The 27762-nt window shown below is 33.6% G+C and overlaps 1 protein-coding gene across 1 annotated transcript; it reads right to left on the minus strand.

The window, feature by feature from the left end:
* LOC123564088 (uncharacterized) lies at positions 1-26544 on the minus strand. Its single transcript, XM_053526199.1, has 8 exons — positions 25746-26544; positions 24475-24560; positions 23564-23684; positions 22900-22974; positions 22655-22743; positions 1633-1837; positions 951-1094; positions 1-567 (listed from the first exon to the last, which is right to left on the minus strand). Exons 1-8 carry the CDS (start codon positions 26223-26225, stop codon positions 376-378), a joined length of 1392 nt encoding a protein of 463 aa, XP_053382174.1. The 5' UTR covers positions 26226-26544; the 3' UTR covers positions 1-375.
* Between the last annotated feature and the right edge of the window lie 1218 nt (positions 26545-27762).

The following is a 27762-nucleotide window of genomic DNA, read 5'->3' on the forward strand; positions in this document are numbered from 1 at the left end:
TTCAGTTGTTATTCCTAACAGTTTAATATTAGACCGACAAACTTTTGGAACACATAATTCTACTAGACATAAAACAAAATGTAAAACAAATAAATAGACAAAACAGAACTATATACGAAAAAACATTTGACAGCCAATCATTTCTTTCAAGAGTGCACACACAGAGAGACTTAATTTTGTACTTGTCGTTCGCAACCAACATGCTGAGCCGGAAAGAACGTAGTCTGGTGATTCGTCTGCTCTTGGTCTCCTTGGTAATGTTTTCATGACCAGACTGAGAAGCTGCCATGAACGACAATACTGTCAAATTAATGATGCCTTTTAACTGTTTAATTTCTTTCAACAGAAGTTACCGACAGATTACATCTAAAATATTTAATCTATTCTAACAGTTGGTCCTGTCCGAAAGCAGTACTGTCCACCAGGGGTAGGAAACTGTTGTTTCAGCGCGGTCCTTTTATGTTTATTTTGCACTAAACGGTTATATACCCGAACTCTATGTGCTTTCCAGTCTACAAAGTCCTGCAAGTTCGTTTGTAGTTCCTCTTCCGGCGGAAGTAGTGTTTCCTGAAACAAACAAACGGATTTATTTAACTAATAATCCATAAATGCGAGACTAAAATGCTTGAGGGGAACCATGTTGCGTAGTTGCCAGATTCATTAAATGCTTGTATAATTATTCTGTCAGCAGTATGGTACACTTTAGTTTAGTTTTCACTTGTTGTTACTTGTAAGAAGCTCCTTAAATCACGCCATAGTCCGTTCCATAGCGAAACTCACAACCGGCGACTTATAAAGAGCTGCCGTGGAGATTATAGCGAGGTTCCCACATATTACAACAGAATGGAGACACGATGTCCTTATTCGTTACTTGACGTTTTAATGGACGCCCGTCTGGTATTCTTTATTTCTATTATTTCAAACAAAATGAGACAGATTCCTATACTTACAACTTGACGGAGATGGTACATAGTATTTTCATTTGCTTTCTCCAAAAAGAATTTCTTAGAAATCATAATACATTCAGCACCATTTGAAACGACACTAAAACTCTCCGCCTGTTCTGGGAATACTGTTTTTGTAAGTCCCTGAAAATCAGATCATGTAAAATTGAATTGACTGACCATAAATCAACTGTCTTTGTTAATTTTAAAATGTAACATCATCATAACTAATTTGCAAAATTCCCACGCCACCAACCAGTGTCCGCATTGGCCTAGGTGATCAACTCCTCATGGCGATGTGTCTCTGGGAATGTTTTTTTGGGGTTTGAGCGGTCACGGGGGCAAAATTTGGGTGTTGGAAATAGGAGACAAATATAAAAAAAATTTTAAAGGCTCTGTTCTGAATTCATTGTTTTAACTTTCAAAAAAATGCAAATAAAAATTAATTGATGATTTTTGCAAAAATAGAATTAATTCCTTTAGATTTCGTGTAAAATTTAATTTTAATACCTTTACTTAAATGTTACAGAGTTCGTTTTAAGAGATTCGAAGTAAAGGGGCCCTTATTACCCTTGGGCCCACGAAAAACCCAAAAAATCCTTTCCCCCTTTTAAAAAGGTCCTATCAGTAAAAGACTTTTTTCTTTTAAAATGTTTAAAACGAAATGGCAAATTAATCTGAAACTTACAAAATTTGCCTCTTTCGAGAATTGTACTTGAACGAACATTGGTCGTATATCTTTCTCAGTCAGAGTGAAATCTTTTATCATTTTATTATCTAACTCGTCCGTTATAGTCTTGCGTCCTATCTTTCTATCATCCAGTAGCTTCTTGTCGTATTCTGAAATAGAATTTTCTCTTTTGAATTCAAAGAAATAGAATCCTACCTTGCAACATTTAAAAATGTGTACCGCATTACAAAATAGTCAGCGCGTGATTTGCGAATCAACCCAGGTTATTTTTTTATTGATTTTTTTTTTATCAAACTTTTTAATTTAAAAAGTACTACTGTTTAAAAACTTAATTGTGGAAAAAAATACATTTTAAACCCATCCAGAGTTCCTTTCTCCGAGAAACGCCCTTAATGTGTTTACGGGGCGATTTTTATGATAAATTACCTAATTGCTTTGGAAAATTTCTTCTGTATTGTCCCTACATTTTTTTCCCTTTTTTGAGTTCTTGGTAGACCCCAGGTATGCACCCTGAATATATATTGACAATATTTTTAGATTCAGCCCTATATCGTGACGGATGATTTAGTGTGAACAGGCAAAAAAAAAATTTTGACATAAAGTGAACATAAATTATTCGGGAAAAACCCACGGAAATGCCTAATTAAAATCTGGTACCCCTTTTAAAAAATCCCATTAAAACAATTTATACTGTAGCTTAATCACGTAATTTAAAACCTAAAAACGTTAAAATATCTTATTTTTCGCAAAAAATGATTTAGGATCTAAAATTCAGACGCAATTTGTTACGGTTTGTCGTCCCAAAATTAAATTAAACATTCTACAATGCAAGAGAAAACGAGGAGTTCAGACTCATGCTTTCCTCAGTTTTTCATTGAATAGACATAATAATAAGAGTAAAAGTAAAGAACAAAACAGTTAACACATCACTCCGAATGTCACAAGAAAAAAATAATAAATTGTTACAGTTTTACTTTTTCCAGAATCAATACAAACCAACGCTCGTTCAAATCATTAAAAAAAACGTTTTTTCCAAAAATTTCCCCCTGCATAAAAACAAAAGCAAACTGGTACGGAAATAAAAAATCGCAAGATTAAGTCAAAATTTTTGAAAAAAGTACATAAGCCGAGGGAATTTTTTACTTATTAAGGCCCCCCCAACCTGCTTTGGTCTTCCGAAATAATGCATGTAATGCCTTCACGACTATCGGTTCGGGGATTTCCCCAATCTGGTACTTTAATAAGCTCTTTTAAAGGAAAACTGATTTAAAGCGGGTACGTAAATTTTAGAAGAGGTAACGGCTATCATGCCTGTCAATTTTAAAACTTCAGACAAAAAGGCAAGCCAATGCATGGATTGGAAATGAACAAGCCCCCAAAAAGGATTCATAGTCAATGAAAATGGTTTTAAAACATCGTCCCCGAGTTTTGCAGACTGTGGTGTCAATAAAAGCAAAACCCAATGTTTGGGTCATCAATAAAGTCACCCAAAAGCCGGGTTTGGGGATAAATCTAAAAAATGTACCAACAAACAATCACGATATTAACTTTAGGCAGTTTTAAACCTAAAAAGCACGGTGATTAATGTTTCAGTAAAATGAAACGTTTCCCCGATAAGTCAAAAACTTTTTTCTTGTTACTGTGATTTTTACGGGGTGGACTGAGTACCCCCTTTTAAAGGGACCCAAACCCTTTCACAAAATTCGCCCCTTAGCCCATCACGTTTGTTAAAAAAATTTCCCTGCCCAAAGCCGTTACTTTCTTTTTGGGTGTCCCCACCGTTCAAAAAACGGAAATTGCTATTTCTGAATTGTCTCAAGCTGTTGCTTTCATCGTCGCTAAAACCCTCCTTAAAAGAGTATCCCATTTGAAAAGGAAAAATTCTTCTGTGAACTTGGTATCTGTTTCGCCGGTACTGGGTATCAGTTGCTTTTTTGGTGAATGTACGACCGGATCACGGGGGCCCCATTTGTATTTGGTGCAAAAGCACTGCCTCGTCCACTTTTCTTTTTTGTGTCATTTATTTAATGCCGACCTCTTTCAGTCTTGGGGTAAAATCTCCAATCTTGTTTCCCCATATTCGATAAGTTAAAAAACAGCACGAGAAAAGAGAGGTCTGTGTGAACGGTGGGTTTTAAACAACTTTAAAAGCGACAAAAATTTCTCCCTTTTGGGTTTTGAGGGAACTTGCAATAAATGTTTATTTTGATTTGGTGGGCTTCGTCACCTTTGTTTTCCCCGGGTTCCCCCATAGCACGTGCTGCAATAAAACAAACTGTTCAAAACAAATGAGTTCTCCGCCAATTCCCTGCTTAGCGGGGGGGATTACATTTTCAGGGGAAATTTATTTGGGGACAAATACCTTTACTTTATTTGGTTGTCCTGATTTTTTAAATCAGAAATGTAAATCAGGTGCACGCGTAAGGGCGTTTTATTGACATTTTGTGCCAAAATTTTTTTATTTTTAAGTTCCATGCAGTGACCCTACAACTTAATAATTTTAAAAATAAGCACGACAAACTGATCCCTTTGATGTTTTTCAATTTTTTGGCGTTTGCGCTTTATCGTCCAACGTTCTGTCCCCTTCGTTTTTGCTGGGGCGTCATGTGTCTGGTAGGTGAATCTGAAAAAACAAAAGTAAAAAAATAGCGAACTAAAAAATAGGTATTTGGACCCTTTGTATACATCCGTATAATCAATTAGGGGAAAACAATAGGTATGTGAATTCGCTGTTTAGCTGTTTTTTTTTCCCAAAAATTTATCAAACCCATTTTTAAATTTATCGTACCGTCTCGGATTTTGATTTTTTACTTATCTTGATCCTTAAACTCGCACTTTGAATTATAACTATGAACACGTGCAGCTAACAAGTACACTCTACTTCAAAATGTTTGAAGAACTTTAAAACATTTTAAGTTTTTTAATAACTGTAATTTATTTTTCTTTGAAGTTGTGGATGTCCAAAAATCAACCCTGAAAAACCCCGTCTTAATATTCGTATTGACATTTTCTCCCGGGCTGTGTCAAACGTGAATTTTCAAGATAAAAAAATAGGGAAAAAAAAAAGCTTTGAGTTAAAAAGCCTCTCCTTTTTTTTACAATTTTTTATGAATTCAAGTTTTCTATGCCCCCATTTTCAAAACTGTTTCTTTTTTCAAAAGTTTTTGTAGGGACGCGCCCTAAAACAAAACCCGAGCCCAAATTAGGAGACAGTTAATAAAAAGGGGGAAAGGGAGCGATCCTATGTAGGAGTCTAGGCCCCGTATCATTTCCAATACCCCGTGGACGGCGTTTCCTTTTTTGACCTTAAGTTCCGCAATTTTTTTGTTTTTTTCCCTAGACATTTTTCTTTCCACTTGATTTTAAGGCTCATAATGCCTTATTTGAAATGGGGCTCCCAAAATTTTCCCGTCGAAAAAAAAACTCAATTACTGTTAACCCATATTCATTACTTTTTTTTTTAAAAATTTTAAAAAAAGGTTTGAAGTAAAAGTTTATTTAAAATTTTTGTTTTGGTTACCCCCTTTGGGCTTAATTTAAAAATTTTCTTTGCAGTATAAAATTAGCACTTTTCTGTCCATGTTTTTGTGCAATTCTATTTGGACGATGTTTCGTTTTTTTTTTGATAATTTTAAAAGCTTGTGGAACTTGAGCATACTTTTTTATTTTAGTGTACACAAAAGTTTATTTTATCTCTTTTGCATCTTTTCTGACGGAACAATGATAAACTCATTTTTATATACTGAAGATAGTATGTTTATTTTGGGTGGGGTTTGGTTCTGAGGAGCTTTTTATGGTTTGAAACACCGTGATTTATGGTCGGTGTTATTTTCTAAAATTATGATCCCCCAAACCCGATCTCTTCCATTTTTAAAGCCGGCAGTGTTTTCCTGTCACAAAATTTAATGTCGAAAAAATAAAAAATTAAATTTTAGGTAAATACAAAAAACTCTAGTTTCAAATGAATGCACATGTTTTTAGGTATGTATATATTTTTCTTGGGTTTTAAAAGGGTAGTTCGGATAAGAAGGGATGTCGGGTAAAGGGGGATTGGGGGGAACTGTATGCTTATTTTTAATATTTGAATTACAGTTTAAATAAATTGGACTTTTTTGGGTATTGAAAAAATACAACAAAATTGTTTATGCATTTATTGCTTTGTGTATCCCTTGTTATGAAAAACTTTTTTATGCATGAAAGAAATTATCGTTCAAATTTTTATTTACTTTTTTTTCCTTTTCTATTTATTTTTAAACATTCCTTTTGCCAAAACTTTAAAAACGTTTTTTTTTCTTTATAGGAAGTCCGGTACGAAGTTTTTTGACCGGGCTGTTGCCCCTTTCTAAAAAAAACCCAAACAGACAGCAGTCGAGTAAATTTTAAAAATTATTAAAAACAGTTTTTTCCCTAGAAAATTCACAGCAAAGTGAATAAAATCAACAATTAAAGGTGTTATGCCCAAGTTTGTCTTTAAAAATGTTTTGTTGATGCACTGCGTAGAAAAAAAAGGTTATACTATTTAATTTAAATGAATTGTTAGATCGGTTTTAAGAAGTCTGTTTCGAAAAATTTTTACTTTTAAAGTAATTACGGTATTTTTTTTTTTGTTGTTGTTTTTGTTTTTTGTATACCTTCGGAGCCCTATCGACTCACGTCTCGCGCCCTGGGTTGAATTCAACAAGTTTCTTCAGTACGGAAAAACTCCCTTAATGAACCAACCAACACATGCGGGAAAACACAAAGGTCTTAATCAAAAAACCCATGAAAAAATCATGCGTTAAAAAGATTAAAAAAAATGTTTCAGTTTTTTGACAGTAGGAGAAAAACAATGCTTTCCGAAAGTGAACTAGTCTATGTGCACGGGGGGACACTGTTTTTTCTGGCTTTTTAAATTGTTTAATTTTTATTTTCCTAATTTCCTATTAAGTTTCATAATATAAGTGGTAAATTTGTATGTATATTACAGCCTCACAAGTAGACCCGTGGGATGGTGTGCCCCTGAAAAGCACTTGTACGCTGAAAATAAAACTTTTTGCCTGATACAGCCACTGGGGAGTAACTGGGGAATGGCGATTTTCTCATAGGGTGCGTCTGTAAAATTGTTATGGTATTTTTTATGAATGATTTTTAGGAAGTGTTTTTTTGAAAAACCTAATTTTGCCGTTGAAACCGTGGAATTTACGTGAACGAGCAATTCTTTAAATTAAACATGTTTTACATGGGGAAATATGGGGTTCTTTTTCCCTTTTTTTAAGTGATTCCGTTTTCCTTTCGGAGATTGTTTTGAAAAAACAATGAAAAATTAATTCTACCCCATTTTAAAAATTGTTTATCCCCAAAAAGGGGAATGTTAATATTTCAAACAGAAAAGATCGAAATACCAAATAACTTAAAAAAAAAACTGGTTCCCTATTTCTTTTTAAAATAAATAGGGGAAAAAATTCACAAAAGGAAAAAAAATGTGATGAAAATAGTTTTAAAAATGATGTTTGCATTGAAAGCGGAGAGATTTTCCTAGTTGAAATTTAAAAAATGAAAAGCCCGAAAATTCGAAGTCTTAGGAAAATCTGCCCGTTAAATCTAGTAAAAAAGCGATTTTAAATGTGATAATTACGATGTATTAATAATTAAAATTTTAAAAGTCAAAAAAAGGGTAAAATAGGAATAATTAAAATGGACTCTTTGTCGTTTCAAACTGAAACTCTTCATGTTTTAAAAAAATTGTTACGATAGTTACACTCATTTCCCACCGATTTTTATTTCTTATTGACTTTTAAAAAATGAATAAAGAGCCAGTTTCATATTCCTTATTCGATATTTTGATCTAACATGTTCGTTTTATGATCTTACATGATTCTTGTTTTGCTATGAAATTTTTTAACAGGAGAGGGGACCATTTTGTCTTTGTTTTTAGAAAGTTTCCCAAATGGAAAAGGAATTGTTTTTTTTCTTATTCCTTGTTTCAAAATTTCAACATATCAACCTTATTTTTGAATTTTGTTGGGAATTTTTCCCAGTGTTATTAAAATTTTTCCCCCCCAACAATCGTTTAAAAATTATTTGCCCATTTAATACCAGGGAACAAAAGAGTTATGATTTCCCTTCTTATGATAACATTAATGGGTTTTTTGGCACCCATGGTGATTTTTGGGATCAAGATCGTCTCAATACAATTAGGGGGTCGTTATGGGGTTAAATTACGTTTAATTGTAAAAAAAATTATTGGTAAGTGAAAAATTTAATTTTAAAACTATATTGTTTTGAAAAAATGGGTTTAAAACTGCAACGGTTATATTTTGAAAAGTCTTAATTATAAGCAGAAAAAAACCATATTTGGCCCAAAAAATACAGTATTTCAAGTATTCTTAAAAGAGTCCCCCATGAGAAAAAAAACATAGGGGCTTTGCGCCAGTGGTCCAGCCCAGCCCCCGCCCCGCGCAGTCTGGCAGGACCTGCTTTTCCTTGGGTTTCAAATTCCCAAATAGGCTTTGAAAGCGAAAGCAGGATCCTGACCAGACTGCGCGGTGGCGGTGGTCTGGATCCATTGGTGCAAGCCCTATGTTGGTTTTTCATGGCCGGCTCAACGAAGAAAGAAACTGAGTACTAGGGAAAGAAATGAAACATGCAGCCTGTGGGGACCCCAACATTCTATCGGCCCCAAGCTTCAAAAAGGGGATCGATGGAAAAAAAACTTTATGTTCTTCACAAATTTCTGGTTTCCCTCCTCCATTTCAAAAATTTACACCTAGTCTTATCAAGTCTTTAAAAAGAAATCCCCAAACAAAAAATTTTATTTTAAATCCGAAATGTTTTTTTTCATCTTTTAAAATGCAGCAAAGATCACAGAAAAAAAAAAATGGGACCCGTTGCCCCCAAAAAACTTCTCCCATTTTTGACAAAAGTGTTGTCAATTATTTTTCCCAAAAAATGAGATCGTTCCTTCATTCCGACTGAATCACGTCACACTTCAGAAATGAGAAATCAAATTTAAATCAATTGCCTTTAAATTGAAACAAATAGCAAATTTGTCAGGGCTCATTTAAAACGATAAGAGCGTTGGGAGCATTTTTTGTGTCGTCATGAACGGTTGTGTTTTATATATGATCCCCCCCGGCAAGAAAAATCTGTAGTTTTTTGGTTTCCAAAATCCTTTGTTTGATTGTATTCATTTTGTATAAAAGTGGTGATGACCGCAGTAGATCGGCAACACTGTACTTTGGGGGTTTCACAAACAAAATACACTTTATTTAAAAAAATAATGATTTCCCCCCGTTACAGAAAATTTATCTGTCTTTGAATGCACGTTTAATAAGCGGCGAAGGCTGCGGGTAATTCGAGCCAGGGTTAATCTTTTCAGGGGAAGTCACGATTGTGGTCCGCGTAAACAAAGGGCTTTTTGGAAACTCCAATTTAATTTGTAAAATTTTTTTTTTAAAATTAATCAGACAAAAGTATTTTTTGATTCAATGCTAAATCTTTGTGAGAATGGTGAAAAAAATGGTGAAACATGATAAAACAATAGTTAAAGGGGAAGTGATAGCGAACAAGGGCCCCCCGCATGAACAGTTGTGAAAAAATGTAAAACAATGTCTCGGTAAAGGATGGCGAAAAAGGGTTAAAACATGGGGGAAAAAAATGGTAAAAAAAATGTGTAGAGTAAAAAGTGATGGCAAAACAATGGTAAAAAAGGGTTTGAAAAAAAGGTAAAACTATCTCCGGAAAAAAACACGGTGAAACTTGTCCAGCGTGAAAAAATTGTGTTTTCGATGGTAAAACATTGGAAAAAACAAGGTTTTAAAAAATGTCTCAGTTTTAAAAGTGAGGGGCAAAAACAAGGTAAAAACTGGTGAAAAAAAGGGTAAAACCAAAATCTCAGTGTGAAAAAATGGTGAAAAAAATGGTCCGTTTGGAACAATTGTGATTCGATGGTAAAACTTTGGGTTTTTTAAAAACGATGGTGAAAATGGTGACTGGTCTCAACGTGAAAAATGGTAAAAAAATAGTTCATAGAAAAGATAGTGAAAAATGGTAAAACAAGGGTCTCAAATTTAAAAAAACGAGAAACTGAAAACATTCTACAAGAATATTGTTTTTTCATTTCTAAATATCTATGCATTTTTTTTTCAAGTTTTAAAACCTTCAAAGGTCAAGCGTTTTTATTGATAGCAATGCCATGATTTAGTCTCATTAAAAGGGAAAAAAAAAAAATGTTCATTGGGAGGAACATTATTTCCATTTTTAAAAAAGTAAAAATGGTTATTTTTTGTTGCGATACCTAGTTAAAAAAATTTTTTTAAAATTTTATTTTAAATTTTTTCTTGCCCTTTGTAATCAATTTACTTCCCGAGTTATGAATTTTTATCCAAAACATTTTATTGCATTTCTTTCAAATAAGCAAACGTCGTTTCTTTTTTAAATACTTTTTTTGTGCGATGTAAAATGGATTTGGGGTACCCTTTCCTACAACATAAAATCTGTTAAACTTGTTAAATTAAAGAAAACCCAAACAATTCTCTGAAGAGTGCGTAAGGGGAAGGGTTCAAAAGAGTTTTGGATTAAAAAGACCCAAAAGGTATCTTAGAAAGTTGCTTTAAAAATTTTTTTAAGTGGGAAAGTGTAACGAAATCACGACATGTTTGCTTATGATGACCCCAGATGAAAAAGAAAAAGTTTAAAAAGTGGGCGAGCCCGAATGGCAACTTGGTTTTAAAGGGTTTTAAGTAAAAAATATCAGGTGTCTTTTGAATTTTGGGCCCTATTAAAATTTCCTTTAAAAAAAGTAAAAAATTTAAAAATTTGGCAATTTTTTTTGGGGGTATTTTGACCAAATTCGACGAACAGGCATACGACCGAGCCCCAGTCCAACCTATCACCTGGGAGTTTGCTATACACGTTTTCTATCCTAAATATGGGGGGGAAATGTGAAAAGGGGGACCCTTTGGCCCCTTTGTACCAATTTTAACTTTAATAGGATTTTCTGTTTCGGGATTTTTCCCTTTTGCTTTTAATTTGGTTTCGGCGAAAGTGAGATGGCCCTGACCTTTATAAAATCTTAAAAGTTTTTGGGGCTTGAGAAAACCCAAACAAAATGACTCGGGTTTTTCGAGTTGCTATGAGGGCAATGAAAAAAACAACACCTAGCCCCCCAAACGGGTACGGACTCGTTTTAAATTTTTGAATGGCTCCTGTTCAAAGGTGAAAATATAAAACACTGAAAACCAGTACGGGGAGAAATTTTTAAGGCACTGGACTTTGCGTTTGGTGGGCATAAATCTATAAAAAGATCATTTTGGAAATTTGAAACAACCAAGAAAATCAGTTTTTTTCCTTCGGATCGATGATTTACAAATGGCTTTAATTAAACTTAATAATTAAGCAATTCAATTTTGTAATTGCTCAGATCAGGGTGAAAAATGACATTTCCCTACGTTAAAAAGAGTTGTTATCGAATCGTGACCTCTTTTTCCCCCCGGGGCTTTAAATTCTATAAAATCCCGAAAATAGAAAAAGTCAGGGCATGAAAAAAAAAGAAATACTAGTCTCTCCCATTATGCCAACTGAGGTAACAACCGATAGAGAAGGCGTTTTCATGGGCTTGTTTTTACCATGTGTCCAAAAAGTTTTTTGAAAATCAACGATTACATTTTATGAATTTAATCGAATAACTTTAAAAGTTTTTATAAATTTACAACCAAAAAATAAATATTTAGTCAAAAAGCTGGTAAAGGACAAATCTGTTCAAAATTTTAATTTTACTTTCAAAAAAAACTTTTTATAATAGGGCTTTACAGGTCTCATTATAAAAGAAATTTAATTGTACTTGAAACCCTGGGTTTTTTTTTAATGATTTAGGGTTTTCTTTTGTCTTTCAAGGGAAAAGGGTTGAAAAATTGGGATTTATTGAACGAATAATGTAAGTAAATTAAAATGGTTTTTTATAATAATGACACCTGCAATTCGAAAGCATATGTAAAATTGATCCGTTATTATATAATAAAATACACGGTCAAATTGTTAGTTGGTTTTTAAATTTTTTTATACCTTTTCTCATAACCCGCTGGTTGGAAGCAGTAGTTTTGGGGCGTTGAGAAACGTGACAAAATGATGTTAAATGAGCGTGCCCTGAGAAAAAATAGTGGGTTTGCGACCAGCATGGATCCGACCGCTGCGCATCCGCGCAGCTGGGCGGCTCCAGCTGTTCTTTTTAAGCCTATTGGAATTTTAAGAAACTGTTTTCGAACGCAGGGGTCCCGCCAACTGGCCGGGGGGCCCCTTTTGGGGCTGGATCCATGTGGTCGCAACCCCTATGTTTTTTTTTTCTATGGCAGGCTCAAATGAAGATGGGATCATGTGGTTTTTCGTTTTGTTTAAAAGTACAAAAGGGTTTCACTTAAATTTGCTAGAAACATTCAAAGGGGGTTTTTCAACGGTTAGGGCCCAAAATTCAAAATGGTATAAACCCCCCGCGGGGTGCGGTGGTGGGGGTTGGGGAAAAAAAGTTAAGAAATTTGAAGATTTCTTTTAACCCAAATTTGGGGGGAATGAGTGTACATTGTATAAAGGTTTTTGATGAATTGAACTCATGCCGTATTAAACACAGTGTGGTTGAAACTTTTAGAAGGCGGAAAAACAAATTTAATTAAAGTTGTCTTAAATTGGGGGGGGAAAAGGTTTTGCCCTTGGAAGGTTATAAGCCCCTTTTGGGTTTAATTTGTTTGCCCCCCTACGTTGTGCATGTTTTTAAAAGGGACTAGTATTTTGATGTATTAAAATAGGGAAAGTGATCCGCCCTTGGGGGCGTTTTTTGGCGAATCAAAATATTGAACAAACTGGAGCATTTGTGTGAAATTTTTTCAAAATTGGGCAGCATTTCATACAAGAAACTTTTAAAGTTTCCCGTTTTAAAAAATATTTAAAAATGAACCCCCTGGGGCTAAGGGTTTTCACACGGGAAAAAGTTAATCTCTTGTAGACGGTTAATAGGACCCTTTCATGAATGGACAGGGTTTTGGAGGATTGCCCTTTGATGAGTTTTCAATTTTTTTTTGGCGCCCCCCAGTGCAACCAGCGGAGCCATTTGAAAATCCATCTCAATTCTACCAATAAAGTATGGCGGCGGAAAGAAGTGGACGAAGAACGGAGGAGCCAAAATAGCCCTCCCGGCAATTTGTGCTTTGGCTAAAAAGAGAACATTACAAAAGTGGGGGACCTGAGATAATATTATTCCCCCAAAAGAAGTGGAGGGAATAATCTGGCGTTGTCTTAGGCTGTTCAAACCTCTGTTTTCCCTCCGCAGAAATTGAAAATGTTATGATTTGGGAAAACATTTTTTTAAAACCAACCCCCAAAAATTATTTTGCATTTACGAATGGGAACTGTGCCTGGTACTGAAGGGGGGGGGACTAGTCCCGGTATGATGTAAATTTTTTTCGTGGTTCGTTGGGGGAATTGTCGTGGGAAGAGTGGATTTTTTGTCTCGTAGTTACGAGTGGGGCAAAGTCGTGGAAAAGTGGGAAAACTGTTCGTGGGATTACGGGGCCGTGATATGTCCGGAAAGTGGACTATTATGTCGTGGTTCTATGGGGGGAATATGTCTTTGGTAATGGTGGTAATTACTTTTTCGTGTTACGAGTGGGGCAAAATTGTGGAAAAAAAGTGGTTCTGTGCGTGGTCTGAATTGGGCCGTGACTAGTCCCGGAAGAGTGGTAATTATTGTGGTTACGATACGGGGGAATAGGGCTGGTAAGGGGTAATTATATTTTTGTAGTTTGATCGGGGGAAAATGTCGTGGAAATGAGGGTAATACTTGTCGGGTAACGAAAACGGGGAACTATGTCTTGGAAATGGTGGGAATCTATGTCGTAGTTTTGAATCGGGGCAAAATGTCGAAATATAGTGGTATATATGTGCGGGTAAATAAGGTGCTAGTGTTAGTAACGGGGTTGGTTTGTGTCATTGGAACCCCTGTGCTGAATTTTCAATTTTTTTGCCCAATAAAAAAACTAACCCCTTTAGAAAGATTAGAATTTACATACACTTTAGATATACACAAAAATTTGGTGGTCGTTGCTGTTACATTGCCGCGTCGACTTCGATGAAAATGCCAAATTCTGAAATGAAAAAAAACAATATTCAGTAAATTTGGGGGGAAAATAGGTAAATATTTAATTTTTTATGCACCTATACCCCGACGTTAAATTCATCATGCCGTGTAGGAGCGAAAAAGCATGGTTAAAATCTAAAGGTTAATAAAAATTACGAAAATTTTTGTGATAACTACAAAAAGAAAAATTCGCTTTTTTAAAATTACCTTTTCCATTCCCAAGTGAACCATAAAATGGCTGCTGTATAAGTACAGAAAAGAATATTTCCTTAATAAAATTTAAAAAATGTAAAAATTTTCAGTTCAAAAAAAAAAATAAAAATCTAAAATGCAAAGCGATTTCCCCAAAAAAGACTACCCCCCGTAAACCCGAAATGTGGTTCCGCGGGTCGGTCAAAAAATGTCACCACAAGAAAGAAAATGAATGTTTTTAATTTTGCAAAATAAAAATTTAAAAAAGAAAAAAGCTTTATTTTGCAGGTCAGCACATATTCATAAAATATTAAAAATCTCTTGTGTAATGTTGACACTTATTTAAAAATAATGAACGGTACTGTTGTTTGCGTTTTTTCCCCTCTTTTGGATTTTTCAAAAAGCTTTATTAAGTTAAAACTTTTTAATACAAGGGGTTTTGCATTGCCAAAGGTAAATTTATTTACCCATTGTGGAAAAAATTTTCTCATCAAAGTATAATAAGTTAAAAAATAAACTTTTTTATTATGTAGTATTATGAAAGAAGAGAGAGCTGGGAAAATTATGAAGGGATCAAAAAGGTTTACGATTAATAATACCAAACAAATAGTTTTTTGTGACGACAGTGAGGAGTTCAAAAAAACCTTGATCATTATAGACAAAAAATGACGGGAAACAAAAATTCCCAAATATTGGTTGTCGGGATGTCTAATTTCGACAAAATCATAATTAAAATTGGGTGATGGTAATTAATTTCAAACATCATGTTTCGCGTCTTGATTTTTCAGTGCATGTTTAAGGTTGCCACAATACGTTGAGCCCTGCCCCTGAAAAAACCAATAGTGGGGTTTGCGACCAGCATGGATCCAAACCCGCCGGCTCGCGCGTTTGGGCAGGCCCATGCTGTTTGTAAAGTTTCTCTATTTAATAGGCTTTAAAAAAGGGAACAGCTGGAGCCTGACCAGACTGGCGGATGCGAGGTGGTCTGGATCCATGTGTCGCAACCCCCCTTGTGGTTTTCTATGCCGGGTCGTTTGTTACTTATAAAATTTAAAAAACCCATGAATAAAAAAAAAAACGGAGAGAAAGGAAAAATTTTTCTTTCAACTTCTTTGCTGCGCCCTTAAAAATTGGGGTTAGGTGCTCTGACTTCAGAAATTGCGAAAACTTGGTGTAGTATTACCCAGAGACCCCTTTTACAAAACTAGTAGTTGTCAGGGAAGTTTGGGATTTTTTTTATTTAACTGTTTTTAATTTTGGAAAAGGGGGAAATTTGGGGGGTTTGGCATTCCCAAAGCGTTTAAAGTCCAGTTTAATATTCATGAGGCCGTGCCCCATTTAACTTTATTTTTTTCGTTTCGTACTGTGTTATGAAAATTGTCTTGTATGTTGATGGTGTCTCTTTCCTATTCAACCCCGAACCCCACCCCCCCCGGTCCTTTTGTCCCCCTTCCCCTTATTAAATGAGATTGGTACCACCACATACCGTTAGAGCCCCATGATTACTTTTTCCACCCCGGGCCCCCGTATAGTGCCTAAAGTGTCCTTTGTATTTTCTTCTGTTTGTTTGTCTACATTGTTTTGCGTACATATATGGTGTGTGTGCGTTTGCGTCCCTGCTTACATGCATAGTTTGTGATTAGGGATGTTGCGTTTTGCTGTTTTTAAGGGGTTTTCAATTGATATTTGCCTTGTCCCCCCCCCCCCCCCCCCCCCCCCCCCCCTTTCCAAATTTTTCTCTATCGCATCCCCTTTTTTTTTTTCTTTTAAAACTAAATTGAAGAATTTTTGGTTCTGAAGCATCCGCCCCAACCTTTTTCTCATTCTGTTTGTTGCGGGGTACTTTCAAAAGTTGGTTTATGGTTTGCGTCCCCGTGTTTTCCCCATCATTACCTTTTATTTTTTCTATTATTTTTTAAAATATACAGTAAAGGGGGTTACCGTCCGGAAGTATGAAGTAGAAGCATGGGTGGTGCCCCTGTCTTTCTATCGTCGTTCGGTATCCCAAAACATTACAAAAAATACTTTCACCCAAAAAAATCTCAAAAATTCATAGAAACAAAATTTAAAGGTAATCCGTCTCGTTTCAGCTGATAAAAAATGTCATTTGTTCTCTTTAAAAATTGTTTTTTCGGAAAACTCGATGTCACTTAAAAAAAAAATTGTATTAAACGAATTTCGTTTTTCTTAATAGAGGGAACTTTTTAGTGTTGGACTATTTTAAAAAAAGAAGTATTTTTTTTGCTGGCAATGATGCAGTGATCTTGAAAAAAGTTCGAATCCTTTAGTGTCAAACGGCAGGTAAAACTAAATAAAATCCCAAATCATCATTACAAGGAAAAAAAAATTCGACTTTCGAAAAATTTCTAAGTACAGGGGGTTTTTTTTTATTAAAAATAATTACACCCCTAAAACCGTATCCCCCCCTTCCTCTTGCGAGTGTCAAAAAAATAAAATGAACGGAAAAAAGGGAAAAATGTTTAATTCTTATTTGATTTACATGTTAAGTGTATTTAAGTTTTAAACGAAGTCTACATAAATATGTGAATTGATATATAAAAAATTTAATGCAGTAAAGTTTAAAAAAAGTTTAGTACCTTTATTTATAAAATTCTCTCGACCCCAAATCACGAATGAGAATATCAGCAGTTTATTTTTTAATCCAATTTCCATTTGTTTTTTGTATAATAGCATACCCTAAAATTTGTAAAAAAATGTTTTTTTCGTTGGTTTTTGAATGAAATTATTTTTCCTGTGGTGAAAAAACTTTACTGTAGCCGGTTGCCCAAATTTTTATATTTGATTTAATTGTATTTGCGGTGATACTGTTTCCATCTTGCATTACAAAAGGCGATTTTGTCCCTTAAAATCGTAAAAATAAAAAGTTGCATACAAATTGTTTTTTGATCAGTCGCATGTTTACAAAGTCATTAAATTCGAACCCCAACCCCCCCCCCCCATGCGTATTTACTAATCCCTTGGGGGGTTGGATTCGGTTTTTGTGCTCGCTTCCTATTAAATTAATAATTAATTGAATTTTTCCTGTTTCAGCAAGGTCAATGGGTTTACACCATATATACATGAAACGAATTTGAAACGAAAGTATAACCCCGGGCCCCACCCTGTTTTTCAAAAAATTAAACGTCGATTCCCCAGGAAACCCCGAAGTAATGTTTTTTACGTTTAAAATTCAGTGAGATAAAAGGAGGGATTTGGTTGCCCCCCCCGGGTTGGGCCCTCTGCAGGGAAAAAATTTGATTTAAAAAACAAAAAAAAAACTATTTTCCCCCAAATATCTTTCGGATGAATTTTAAATAGAAAGGATACGAAAATATTTTCGGGAAAGTCGATTTTAAATCCTTATTGTAATTCAGGTTAAAATTTGGTGAATCATCAAAGATTTAAAAATACCGAAGAAATTCCCCCCAAATAATTTTTTTTGCGGTGTTTTCTTTTAAAATAAGAAAGGGGTGACAATTTTCTAATAAAAAAAATTTCTAAAAATAGAAACCTTAGGTGAACAATTACCAAAGTTAAAATTTGATTTAAAAAGGTTTTTTTTTAAATTATTTTTTCTTATTTTTGATTCGTTCTTTTCCCCTGAAGTTTGATGCCAATTTTTATTTTTTCCCTTCTTTTTTTCCCTATAAAAAGTGCAAAAATCTCATACATGCGTTTCTTCAAAGCATTTTTTTGTATAAAACCATTGATATGAAAGCTTAGGTGCAAGAACTTTCCTACTCTCATTGAATTTATCTTTTGAATAATATTTATTTCATTTTTGTGAAATAAAAATTTGATTCGTTCTCAGACGGTTTATTTCCACTAATTTCGAAGAAAAAATAACTTCAGCGCGAAGTTGTTGTTGTAGTGTCATAAGCAGACGATATTATAATATGCCGCGTGAACATGCGGTATTGTGATCAAAACGTAGAAGTAATAATTTAATCATTTAATGTAATTTTACTTCGCGAGTAATTCATTTTGTGTTAATATCACATAAACAATATAAGATAAATATTGCATTTTAATATTTCAGTTCTAAAAAGAAAGAGATGCGCATTTCTTCTTATGTTGTTGTTCTCACCTTATTTCATATACATTTAAATATCAAGTGTCAATTATGCCAATTATGTCAATTAAACATTAAAAGAGATGGCTTTCCTATCGACCCTTGGATCACAAATGCAAACTGTCGTAAAAAAGTAAAATACAGAATTTTTTGTATATATTTTACTTAATAAATTTGAGTAAATAAATTTCAAGGTCCGCCTTGATCAAATTAAAGCTGGAAAATATGTCCGGAGCATTTTTTTTGTGTACAAGAATGTTTTTGCAATGTAAATAATATCTGCATTTAAAACAGAATTGAATTTTACTTCAGTAACTTAATGATATATTTTTGTTTTCGTGAACATTTTACCTGGTTTCATGATCTTTTCAGTTATCATAAATGTCGTCGTGATTAACTTACTTTCATAATTTATTGTACATGTTCAATTCAAGATAATCTTACATGAAACAAATTTCTATATAGAAGTAATAAAATGTTGTATGCATCACGCATAAATCCTTTTTATTGGACCTGTAATAAAACTTGCCAATTACCTCTAAATAAGGAACGTTAAAACAACACAGACGTTTATAATACTGATAAGGCTATAATTGCGTTTTGAATTTAATACGGGTATTTGTTTTGTAATTACAAGGTAAAATTATCATGCGATTTTAATCTTTTGCATATTTTTTATTTTGCAAACAGTTTTCATATATTGGTGGAATATGTGTAGTTATATTAAAATGAATAATGTCTGCCTGAATACGGCAAAATACCTGTACCACGCTGATTGCCACTATCTTTTTTTTTTTTTTTAAATTTTACAAACATACCATAATTTTCGATTCATTAAACTTCCTATTTTGTCTATATGTTAAGAATTACTGAATTGATATACGTGTGATGTTCAGCCATTTCAGATTAAAATAATTCAAAACCTACACCTGTGTAATTATAAATTGTAAACAGCTGTTTAAAAAAAAAATAACTTATGTATGTATTTTTGTGACATAAGAATGGACGTGGTAGTGGCAGCAGGTATAATACATATCAATCAGACAATTTTAAAATATATTCGTCAAGTTTATTAGTATTTTGTGACTTCCCTGTTTGTTATTTGTCTTTGTTTTCCTTTTTTTTGGACAAGAATGTGTTATGGCCGTAAAAGTTATAAAATCGGATAAAACATGGTTCGATCTTCTTTTTTTTTTAGCTGAATGGCCTAATGGTTTAACCCCGTTTCTCAATAATAAAATAAACATGTTATCGTTACAAATACAGCCGTCATGTTTACTGACTGTCAAGATTTACCGCTATTTCTCATGTTAGAAATAGTTTGCATTTGATAGTGATAACGCACACACGCCAGGAATATGTCCTTGCGGATTTGGTCGTTTTCATTGCTTTTTACAGTTTACAATTTATTAATCAAGTCAATGCTCATAAGGGCCTCTGACAACAATTGTAACAATAACAAGTCATAGTAACAAAATCAGATTGACATGTAAAACCTCGTTGCAGAAGTAACTGATGATGTGGAGGACGAAAACTAACTATTTATCTAAAAGCAGACAATTTTCTTACAGGAAACAACCAGTTTTAACAAAGTATTCTTATTGTAATTGTTCATAAGGTCAGAAAATTTGAGAGTATCTGGATATTTAAAATAATATTCATCTATATATTAAATATATAGATGAATATTATATTGATAGAAAAAATATATTACATTTGTTATCAACATTGAAATATATCTTTGTAATAAAAAGGAAATTCATCTCCTAAATATGTTACTGTTACACAAATGACAAGTACTTTGTTCTCCTGCATTGTTTTCAAATCTACCTTTTTCAATTGGCACCATGATTCATGCATCTGAATTTACAAAGTGAAATGCTAAGGTCAAAAGGTAAAAGCTTGAAATATTTTACAAATACAAATTCGTGTTTATACATTCTATAATTTAAACATTTGCTTGGGTTATTAACTGAATAGTTCCAGTTTTGTATAAACTGATTTTTAATTCAAGTGTTAACAACATCTTTGAAGGAGTTACAAGAGCGAATCTTCTGATCTAACGACTAATTAGATATACCAAGAGAATCAAGAATGTCTTTAAAATAACATAACCAGTTAAATTTCTTGTTTCGTCTGTGAGACAGTGAGAGAAGTTCTGTACAAAATATTACAAATTTTATTTTCCTTGGAGTTTATTAACTTACTCCAAAAAGTTAACACTCTACATTTAATACGACTCGAAAGTGGTAAAATACTAAGATCACCATACAACATGTTATTAGAGGTACTCTGCTTCAAATTTAAAATAAGTTTTATATATTTCAACTGAAATATATCAACAATATCTAAATTTTCAACCCCTCCCCCATACCTCTGAGCCGTACAAGACAATAGGAGTAACCATGGTATCGAAAAGGTGCAACTGCAAATAAATAGTTAAAAACAACTTCCTGAATTTACTAATAACTGCAAACATAGCTTTGCGTGCTTGATCAACTAAATGAGCCTCAGTTCTACCGAACTTGCCATTGAATGAAAATTGAATACCCAGGTATGAGAAGTAGTCAACAATTTCTAAAATATTACCACTCTCAAATTGAAATACTTAAGCATTACGTATACCTCTCTTATTTTTCCAAAATATGACAACTTTAGCCCCTATGAGGTGCAATACTTTGACATAGCATTAAGAGCTGACTGGAGGTCATTAGGGGTCTCTGCTAAGGTGACTGTGTCATCAGCATATAGTAGCAAATATAACTTGAAGAAGAAAACTTCAAAATCGTTATCACTTAATATATGACTAGCATTATCAGAAAATAACTGAAGACCATGAAATTTACTAGACAAAAAGCTATTAATCATTCCAGAATAAAGAAAATAGAATAGGAAAAAGATTTTCATCTTGTCTAACTCCTGTATCACAAAAAAAATCAGACAGAGTATTGTTTGATTTTACACAAGACTTCGCTTTATCATACATGTTGAGAATAATTTTAAAACATTTACCATCAATTTTTTAACTTAGAATCTTTCGCCACAGAGCAATACGATTGACTGAGTTGAGGGAAATTTGGTTAATCCACAAAAGCACAGTAAAGTTTTTTATTATTGACAAAATACATATCTATTAACAATTTTAAAGAAAATATATGACCAACAGGGCTATAATGTTTTCTAAATCCAGCCTGTTCTTCACACAATATGTTATTGACCTCAAAAGTGTTTAACCTAGTGTTTTATAAAGATGTGAACAACTTTCCAAAACAGCTTAATATAGTTATGCCCCTGTAATTGTCAGGGTTATTAATGCTACCCTTATTCTTGTACAAAGGTAAATAACACCATTACTCCAGAATCGGGAAAAAATACCCGACAACGACAGACGACGGACACAGGATAGTCACAAAAGCTCTTCTAGAGCACTTCTTGCTCAGGTGAGGTAATAGACCCTCATTTTTTCCTCTAATGGCACTTCTGCTTGTAAAATGGAGACTTATTTCATTCGCAGAATGTATTTTCAGTAAAATAAGACAAGGTTCATGTTAAAGTTCATGTGTTTATGGCAAATACAAAGACAAAACTAAAATAAAGCTGACTACTGTGCGACGCTGTCAAGAAAACGATCCACAAAGGATTAGTAGATTTAATCTCGCGCCGCTTCACCCCATTTACTGTTCATATTCTCGCATGTTATTAATTGCAGTTCCGATTATCTATTAGTTGGTTTGAAATTCTAGAAAATATAGTCTTGTATGAGACACATTGTCGCATTACGGTCTCATGATGGTGAACATTTGTGTCAAGTTATTTCAAAATCCCTTAATGCATAAAGACGTTATGGCACTGATACGAAACACAGACCATGTTTCACCTTTAAGTGTAACTTTAAAAAGAAAAAGGAAAGTAATCAGATGGACATTAACTACATATGGCCGATGTTTGTATGAAAACTTTGAGAAAAGTAGGTGCAATAGCATTGAAGAAATTGCACGACTAAATATATGAGAACACATATACAAACAGATCGAACAGACAGACCGCATGGTGACTGCTTTATACCACCCTCCTTCAAACATTGTTTGCGGGTTCTAAATATGAAGAAATACTACAAGAGCATAGGAAACGCCGATATTTTTTAAAGAAGTCACTCACAAACAGGCATACAGTCTTTATACCAAACTCACAAGCACTTGTACAGAAATTAAGCAAGCATGCATACAGTCAGGAAATAGCATTGAATTTTCTTTCCTTTACGGTTATAAACAAATTCGAGTATTTATCAATGGTTTTATTTCATTTTACCAAACTAGTTTTGTTTCTTTATCCATGAAACAGTGGAATTTACATATTGGTCATTCTTCAAGCAAGAAAATAAGTACTTTTGACGCTGACATTGTATAATTTCCCGACAAAATCAGTGATCAATCGAGTTTTTTGCTATAATTCTACCTGTCATCAGGCTAGCACATTATATACAGAAACAAGTCATGTTCAGGTTCTAATAAAATGTAAATATATATACCTTTAAAGCAAATCAGTCACTTTAAAATGCTGTTTTTCAACGTTTAGATGTCAGTTTATTGTTTTGATCACTCGCAAGAGGAAGAGGGGAAATACAGTCGTTTATAGGGTGTGATTATACTTACACCTCGTACCAACCAACACGACACAGCTGTTTCTGCATGGTGTTTGGATACTCCGCGAACGCTTTTATAGATCTCAGAACAAGATGAAGCTGTAATACAAACCAAACTAAACAATGATGCAGTTGTCTATTTTCGTTTACCCGAAGTTTTCTATAGCAACATGCAAACATAAACTTTGATCACTCGGAAAATTCAACAGTTGTTAACTGTTTATAATTGGTACACTAGTGAAAAAAATAACTTACATAATCAATTTCCTTTTCAGTACGCATCCTGAAGTCTTTTTGTAGAATTTTTCTTGCGTCTGCTGGAAGTCTTTGCTAGAATAATCAGTAAAAGAATTAGCTGTATTTCAGGCTGTCACAAAACATCTTTCATGGTTCTGTTTAGCCTTTTTGTCATGGAAGCGTCCTTTACTTGAATATAAACGTACATCGTAATGTAACAAACCTTGCAAAAAACAAACTTTATAGAACTGCATACAAACTTTACAATTAGACCATTCCTTTGGAAAATATCAAGGTTTCATCTCTTGAAATCAATAGTACAATAACACAGAAAAAACATTCATTTCCTCACATACTCATTGGGACGGTCATGGAATCGAACTCAGCTGGGTCCTAAACCCCGGTTCGCTGGTAAAATTGGCATAGAAAAATATTTTGTTAAAAAAAAAAATTTCATGAATGTACCTATGTTCTACAACTGGGTTTTTATATCATACAAGGTTTTCAAATTGCTTCAGCAACTATTATCACATTATGCTCCGGAAGTAGTACCACAGACTTCCAGACTTACTAAATATTAATTTCGACGCGTGATCCATTTTCAAAAGATTCCTTAAAATTAGTGAGAAGTTATAATATAAGATTTTGGTTTAGTCAACATCACGACAGTTTATACCAATACCTCTTTATTAGCTCGAAACAAAGTCGGATCGAAGAAAATGCCGTCGGGGTCGGCGGTAGATGTGACATAGTCCTCTGATACCTGAATTATTGACAGGTACTCGCTCTTCGATGCCTCCACACTGAAAACAACATGTTCATAACATAATGATTACTGGTTTGCACATTTATTTCAGACTCTGACCAAGATTTATTTAGATAGTAAAAGTTACTTTTAAATGCGTAATATTAATATTATTAGCGAACATTACAATTCTTGCCATTTAACAAAAGCTAACTGTATTAAGAAACAGCTACGTTTTAGGTTTCTATTCTAACGAGTAACGCGGTTTACGCGAGTTAGAAAAAAAAAACAACGTAGATCCTATAGCTAGATAAAATAAGTCCTAGGAGCGCTGCAATGGTTGAAATGGTGATGGATGTGGATGTCGCGGATGAATTCAAACAATGATTCGAGCATTTATACTTTTCCAACCTTCAAAATGGAACTTGATTAAGTCACAATAAATGTAAATTGAGACTCGTGCATTGACAGGCGACCATTAGAAATTAGAGTGCACAGAAATCACAACAAGCATATAAACACCTACATGTATATACACAAACAGAGAAACCACAGTCAGTCATTTATATAATGGGTCTGAAGTGTGCTATTTAAATAAGGCAAGTTTATTGAAAATCCTTGTTTGTTTCTAAGTATATAACAATAGCAAACAGCAGAAGAGCATTGTGGGATTTAGTTAATTATTGATAAACAAAATGTAAGCACAGTAAAATCTGAACACTCGATGTCACAAAGGTGTCTTATTTGCTTTCACCAGACTATATAGAGGCACATTTTGTGTGTCCGGATTTTGACTCCTAGTTAATAAATGAATAAAACTGAACCACCCTACTCGTAAATTAACTTACTTTTCATGGCTGTACTTGCACAAGCGAACACAAATTAGTACCAGTCTAACATAACCTTTAAACCGTAGAAGAGGTGGCACCTTGGGCTGAAATGAAAGACATAAAGCGTCAAGACAAACCATGATGTAACTGAGAATAAGACTTTCTGGTGCCAGTAGCATTTTTTTTTGACTAAGAAACTTACTCAATCTTTTCTTAACAGTATTGTACTAAACATTTACATTATTTATCTTTATGATAAGATATGTTGTGATACAACAAGTTGGCCCTGGCCCTGGTGTATATTAAACTACAAAGTCATGTAAAGGTCTAGTCTCATAAAGTATATAATCTGCAGTTCTAAACATTACTTAGGAAACTTCCCCGTCTCTTGTAATAAATAAGTGCTGATATTTTCTGTTTAAATGTATGGTTGTATTGATATGCAGACTTGATTAGAGATTAATTTCGATGTTTTTCGAGCGATTAACAAAGTACTTATGAAGTATTATCAAATTGCAATTTCCGCATATTAAAACCAATTAATTTCATATCACAAATCGATGCGCGGCGAGGACAGCCCGCGCAGTGGGCTTTATATTTATGAATATGTTTAATGATTATGTTTATAACGATATGGGAGACATCTTTCCTATTCGCATTTTGATTACAGAATTGAAAGGCTGTTTTGATTGATACATTATCCATCATCAAGTTTAATCTCGTAGCATAACCTTGTAGCGCGAAATGAAATTAGATACCTAAAACAACTTCTAAATATTTCAACATAACAGTTTCAGACCTTCAAAAGACATACTTGTATAAATCAAACTTTATAAATCAATAAATCTGGTATAATAATAAATAAGATATAATAAAAAGCTTGACATTTTCACGTGTTTATTCTGCGTTTCAAAAAGAAAAGAAGAAACATTTTAGTAACTATATTAACATAAGACCGCTAGTCAATCTAAACGATACTTTTGATAAATTTGCATACAATAAATAATAAATATGCAAGCTTTTATTTAGAAACACGAGAAATGTTGTTTCAGTATTCATTTACAGGAGTGGGCTAAGTGATCAAACTTTTATATGAAGGTCATTTCATGAATAATATTTGCTTTTTTTTGTTTCTGGCCTAACAGACCACGGTTGTCACTCCGCAATAGAATCATAATTAAATGATATTAAAATGATAATGACGAAGATGAATAAACCTGAATCAAATTAAACATGTGTGTCTTATCAGTCATTATACACCTATAGCAAAACTGATAATACAGGTATACTTTTCTTGGCGTTCTTGGCCTTGCACTTCCATGTCTAGTTAGTACTTTAACAAACGCCGCCGAGACATCTATTTCCGCTTTAAGTCCTGACAGTCGTCTGCGGACAACTCCAATATTTTCATGCACACTGGACTTCCTGTGCGGAAATGATTCTGGCAGACTGTTCTTTTTTACAAGAGGAACCCTTCCAATGTTTGTTATGGCACTTTCCGAACTATTTCTGACACTGCTTCTAACAAACATGCTTTTTCTGCGGCCGGTTGATGTTTTAGGATTAAGCCCTGGTAAAGTGTGTTTTCCTTGAGCGTCTACAGCTCTCATCCATCCGCTTGAGACTAAATGAGGCCCAACATGCACAGGGTCTAACTTCACTCTCCCATTCTCTTGCCAGGCTGTGTTAGGTATGTCGCCATGGTGTTCTTCCTCACTTCCTCCTTTTTCTCCAAGACCGTCTACAGTAATCACTGGTACGTTATTCATTGTATGATTAATTAAATATCCACATTAAACTCCAACATTAAACGAAAATTTCCAAAACTATAATACATGAAAATGCCTGGCACGACAGCAGCATCACAATTATAAGTAAAAAATCCGTATTAGATTTTTCAAATATAACTTCTGTTTCTATCGTTAAGAACTTCAGCAAATATTCCTACTCACTGAAAATGTCCTTTGTATCTATTAATTCGCTATAAATCGGCACGTCCACCGCTTGAAGCTTCGCAGATTTTTCTCCGCGACTCATTTATATATGAGATTAAAAATCACCCGGTAGAAGAACTTTACGTATGTTTGATATATCCTGTCCAAACACTAGATGTTATTGAAGATTATTTGTACAATATCATTTTCTGTAGACTTAATGAGACCACTATATTCGGCCTTCTTAAAATGGGCAATTAAAATCGTACATCAAGATTTAAAATTAAAACCCGAACATTTGAAATACATATTTTAAAAGGTAAAAATTTTAGACAGAGTGCTACTTAATTATCATTGAAAATTTCTATTTACAAAATACTGTCCATTGATCAATTATAAATTAAATTTCATATTTTCAATAGGGAGTGAAATTTTGATACATGTATTGAGTGATTTAATTGTTGATTCTGTCAAGCAGTTTAATGTATTAATATATATAAGTAACCATTTCGGATCATTGTGGCCTTAATTAAATTGCTTACGGACATGAAGAACGTCACTAAAAGTAAACTGACGAAGTTAAATGTCTTGCGAAACGACGTTTCATAACATTTTACTAAATAAGACATAAAACGCACACATATATGTGTACGGTGTTTATTTTCTTTTAGGCTAAAATAAAATATATCAGAGACGTGGTCAGTTTAAACGTGACGGTTCACATGACTAAGGAGAACAGTAGGGGTTGAAGTGTGTGAAGCTAGAAGTATCCATACCCTCATCATGCTGAAACCTTTGGTGGTAAGTTTTGACCTCCATTTAGAAACTGCGCCAACTCCGCTACCGCTACTCTTCAGAATGTCAGAAAATCGACGGATCTGCAATACAATAAGTAAAATAGTTACAATAAATATTATTTCATATATATATTAAAGGTCGCAGCTGTTGTGATAAAAAACGAGGATTTTATTTAAAACGCGCTTACTGAAGAGGACGGATTGAATCATAGACCAGTGATTGGCCAAGCCCCCCCCCTTTTCAATTTTTTTTCCCCCTTTTCCCCCCCAAAAGGTTTTTTTAATTTTTTTTTAAAACCCCCCCCTTTTAAAAATTTTTTCCCCCCAAAATTTTTTTTTTTTCCCCCCCCTTTTTTTCCCCCTTTTGGTTTCCAAAAAAATTTTAAATTTTTTAAAAAATTTTTTTTAATTTTTTCCCCCCTTTTAAAAAAAAAAAAATTTTAAAATTTTTAAAAAAAATTTTTTTTTTAAAAATTTTTAAAATTTAAAAAAAAAAAACCTTTTTTAAAAAAAAAAATTTTTTTTAAAAACCCCCCCCCCTTTAAAAAAATTTTAAAAATTTTTTTTAAAAAATT

Source organism: Mercenaria mercenaria, chromosome 2, assembly GCF_021730395.1.
Source record: "Mercenaria mercenaria strain notata chromosome 2, MADL_Memer_1, whole genome shotgun sequence".
Taxonomy (NCBI): Eukaryota; Metazoa; Mollusca; class Bivalvia; order Venerida; family Veneridae; genus Mercenaria; species Mercenaria mercenaria.

Bases quoted from the DNA above. Each gene is read 5' to 3' on its own strand.
- LOC123564088 (XM_053526199.1), bottom strand. From the start codon at position 26,225: ATGAATAACGTACCAGTGATTACTGTAGACGGTCTTGGAGAAAAAGGA. The intron at 22,975-23,563 runs GTATTGGTATAA...TGATTATTCTAG, and splicing joins TGTTTCGAGCTAATAAAGAG to CAAAGACTTCCAGCAGACGC. The intron at 22,744-22,899 runs GTAAGTTATTTT...TTTGTATTACAG, and splicing joins CTGAAAAGGAAATTGATTAT to CTTCATCTTGTTCTGAGATC.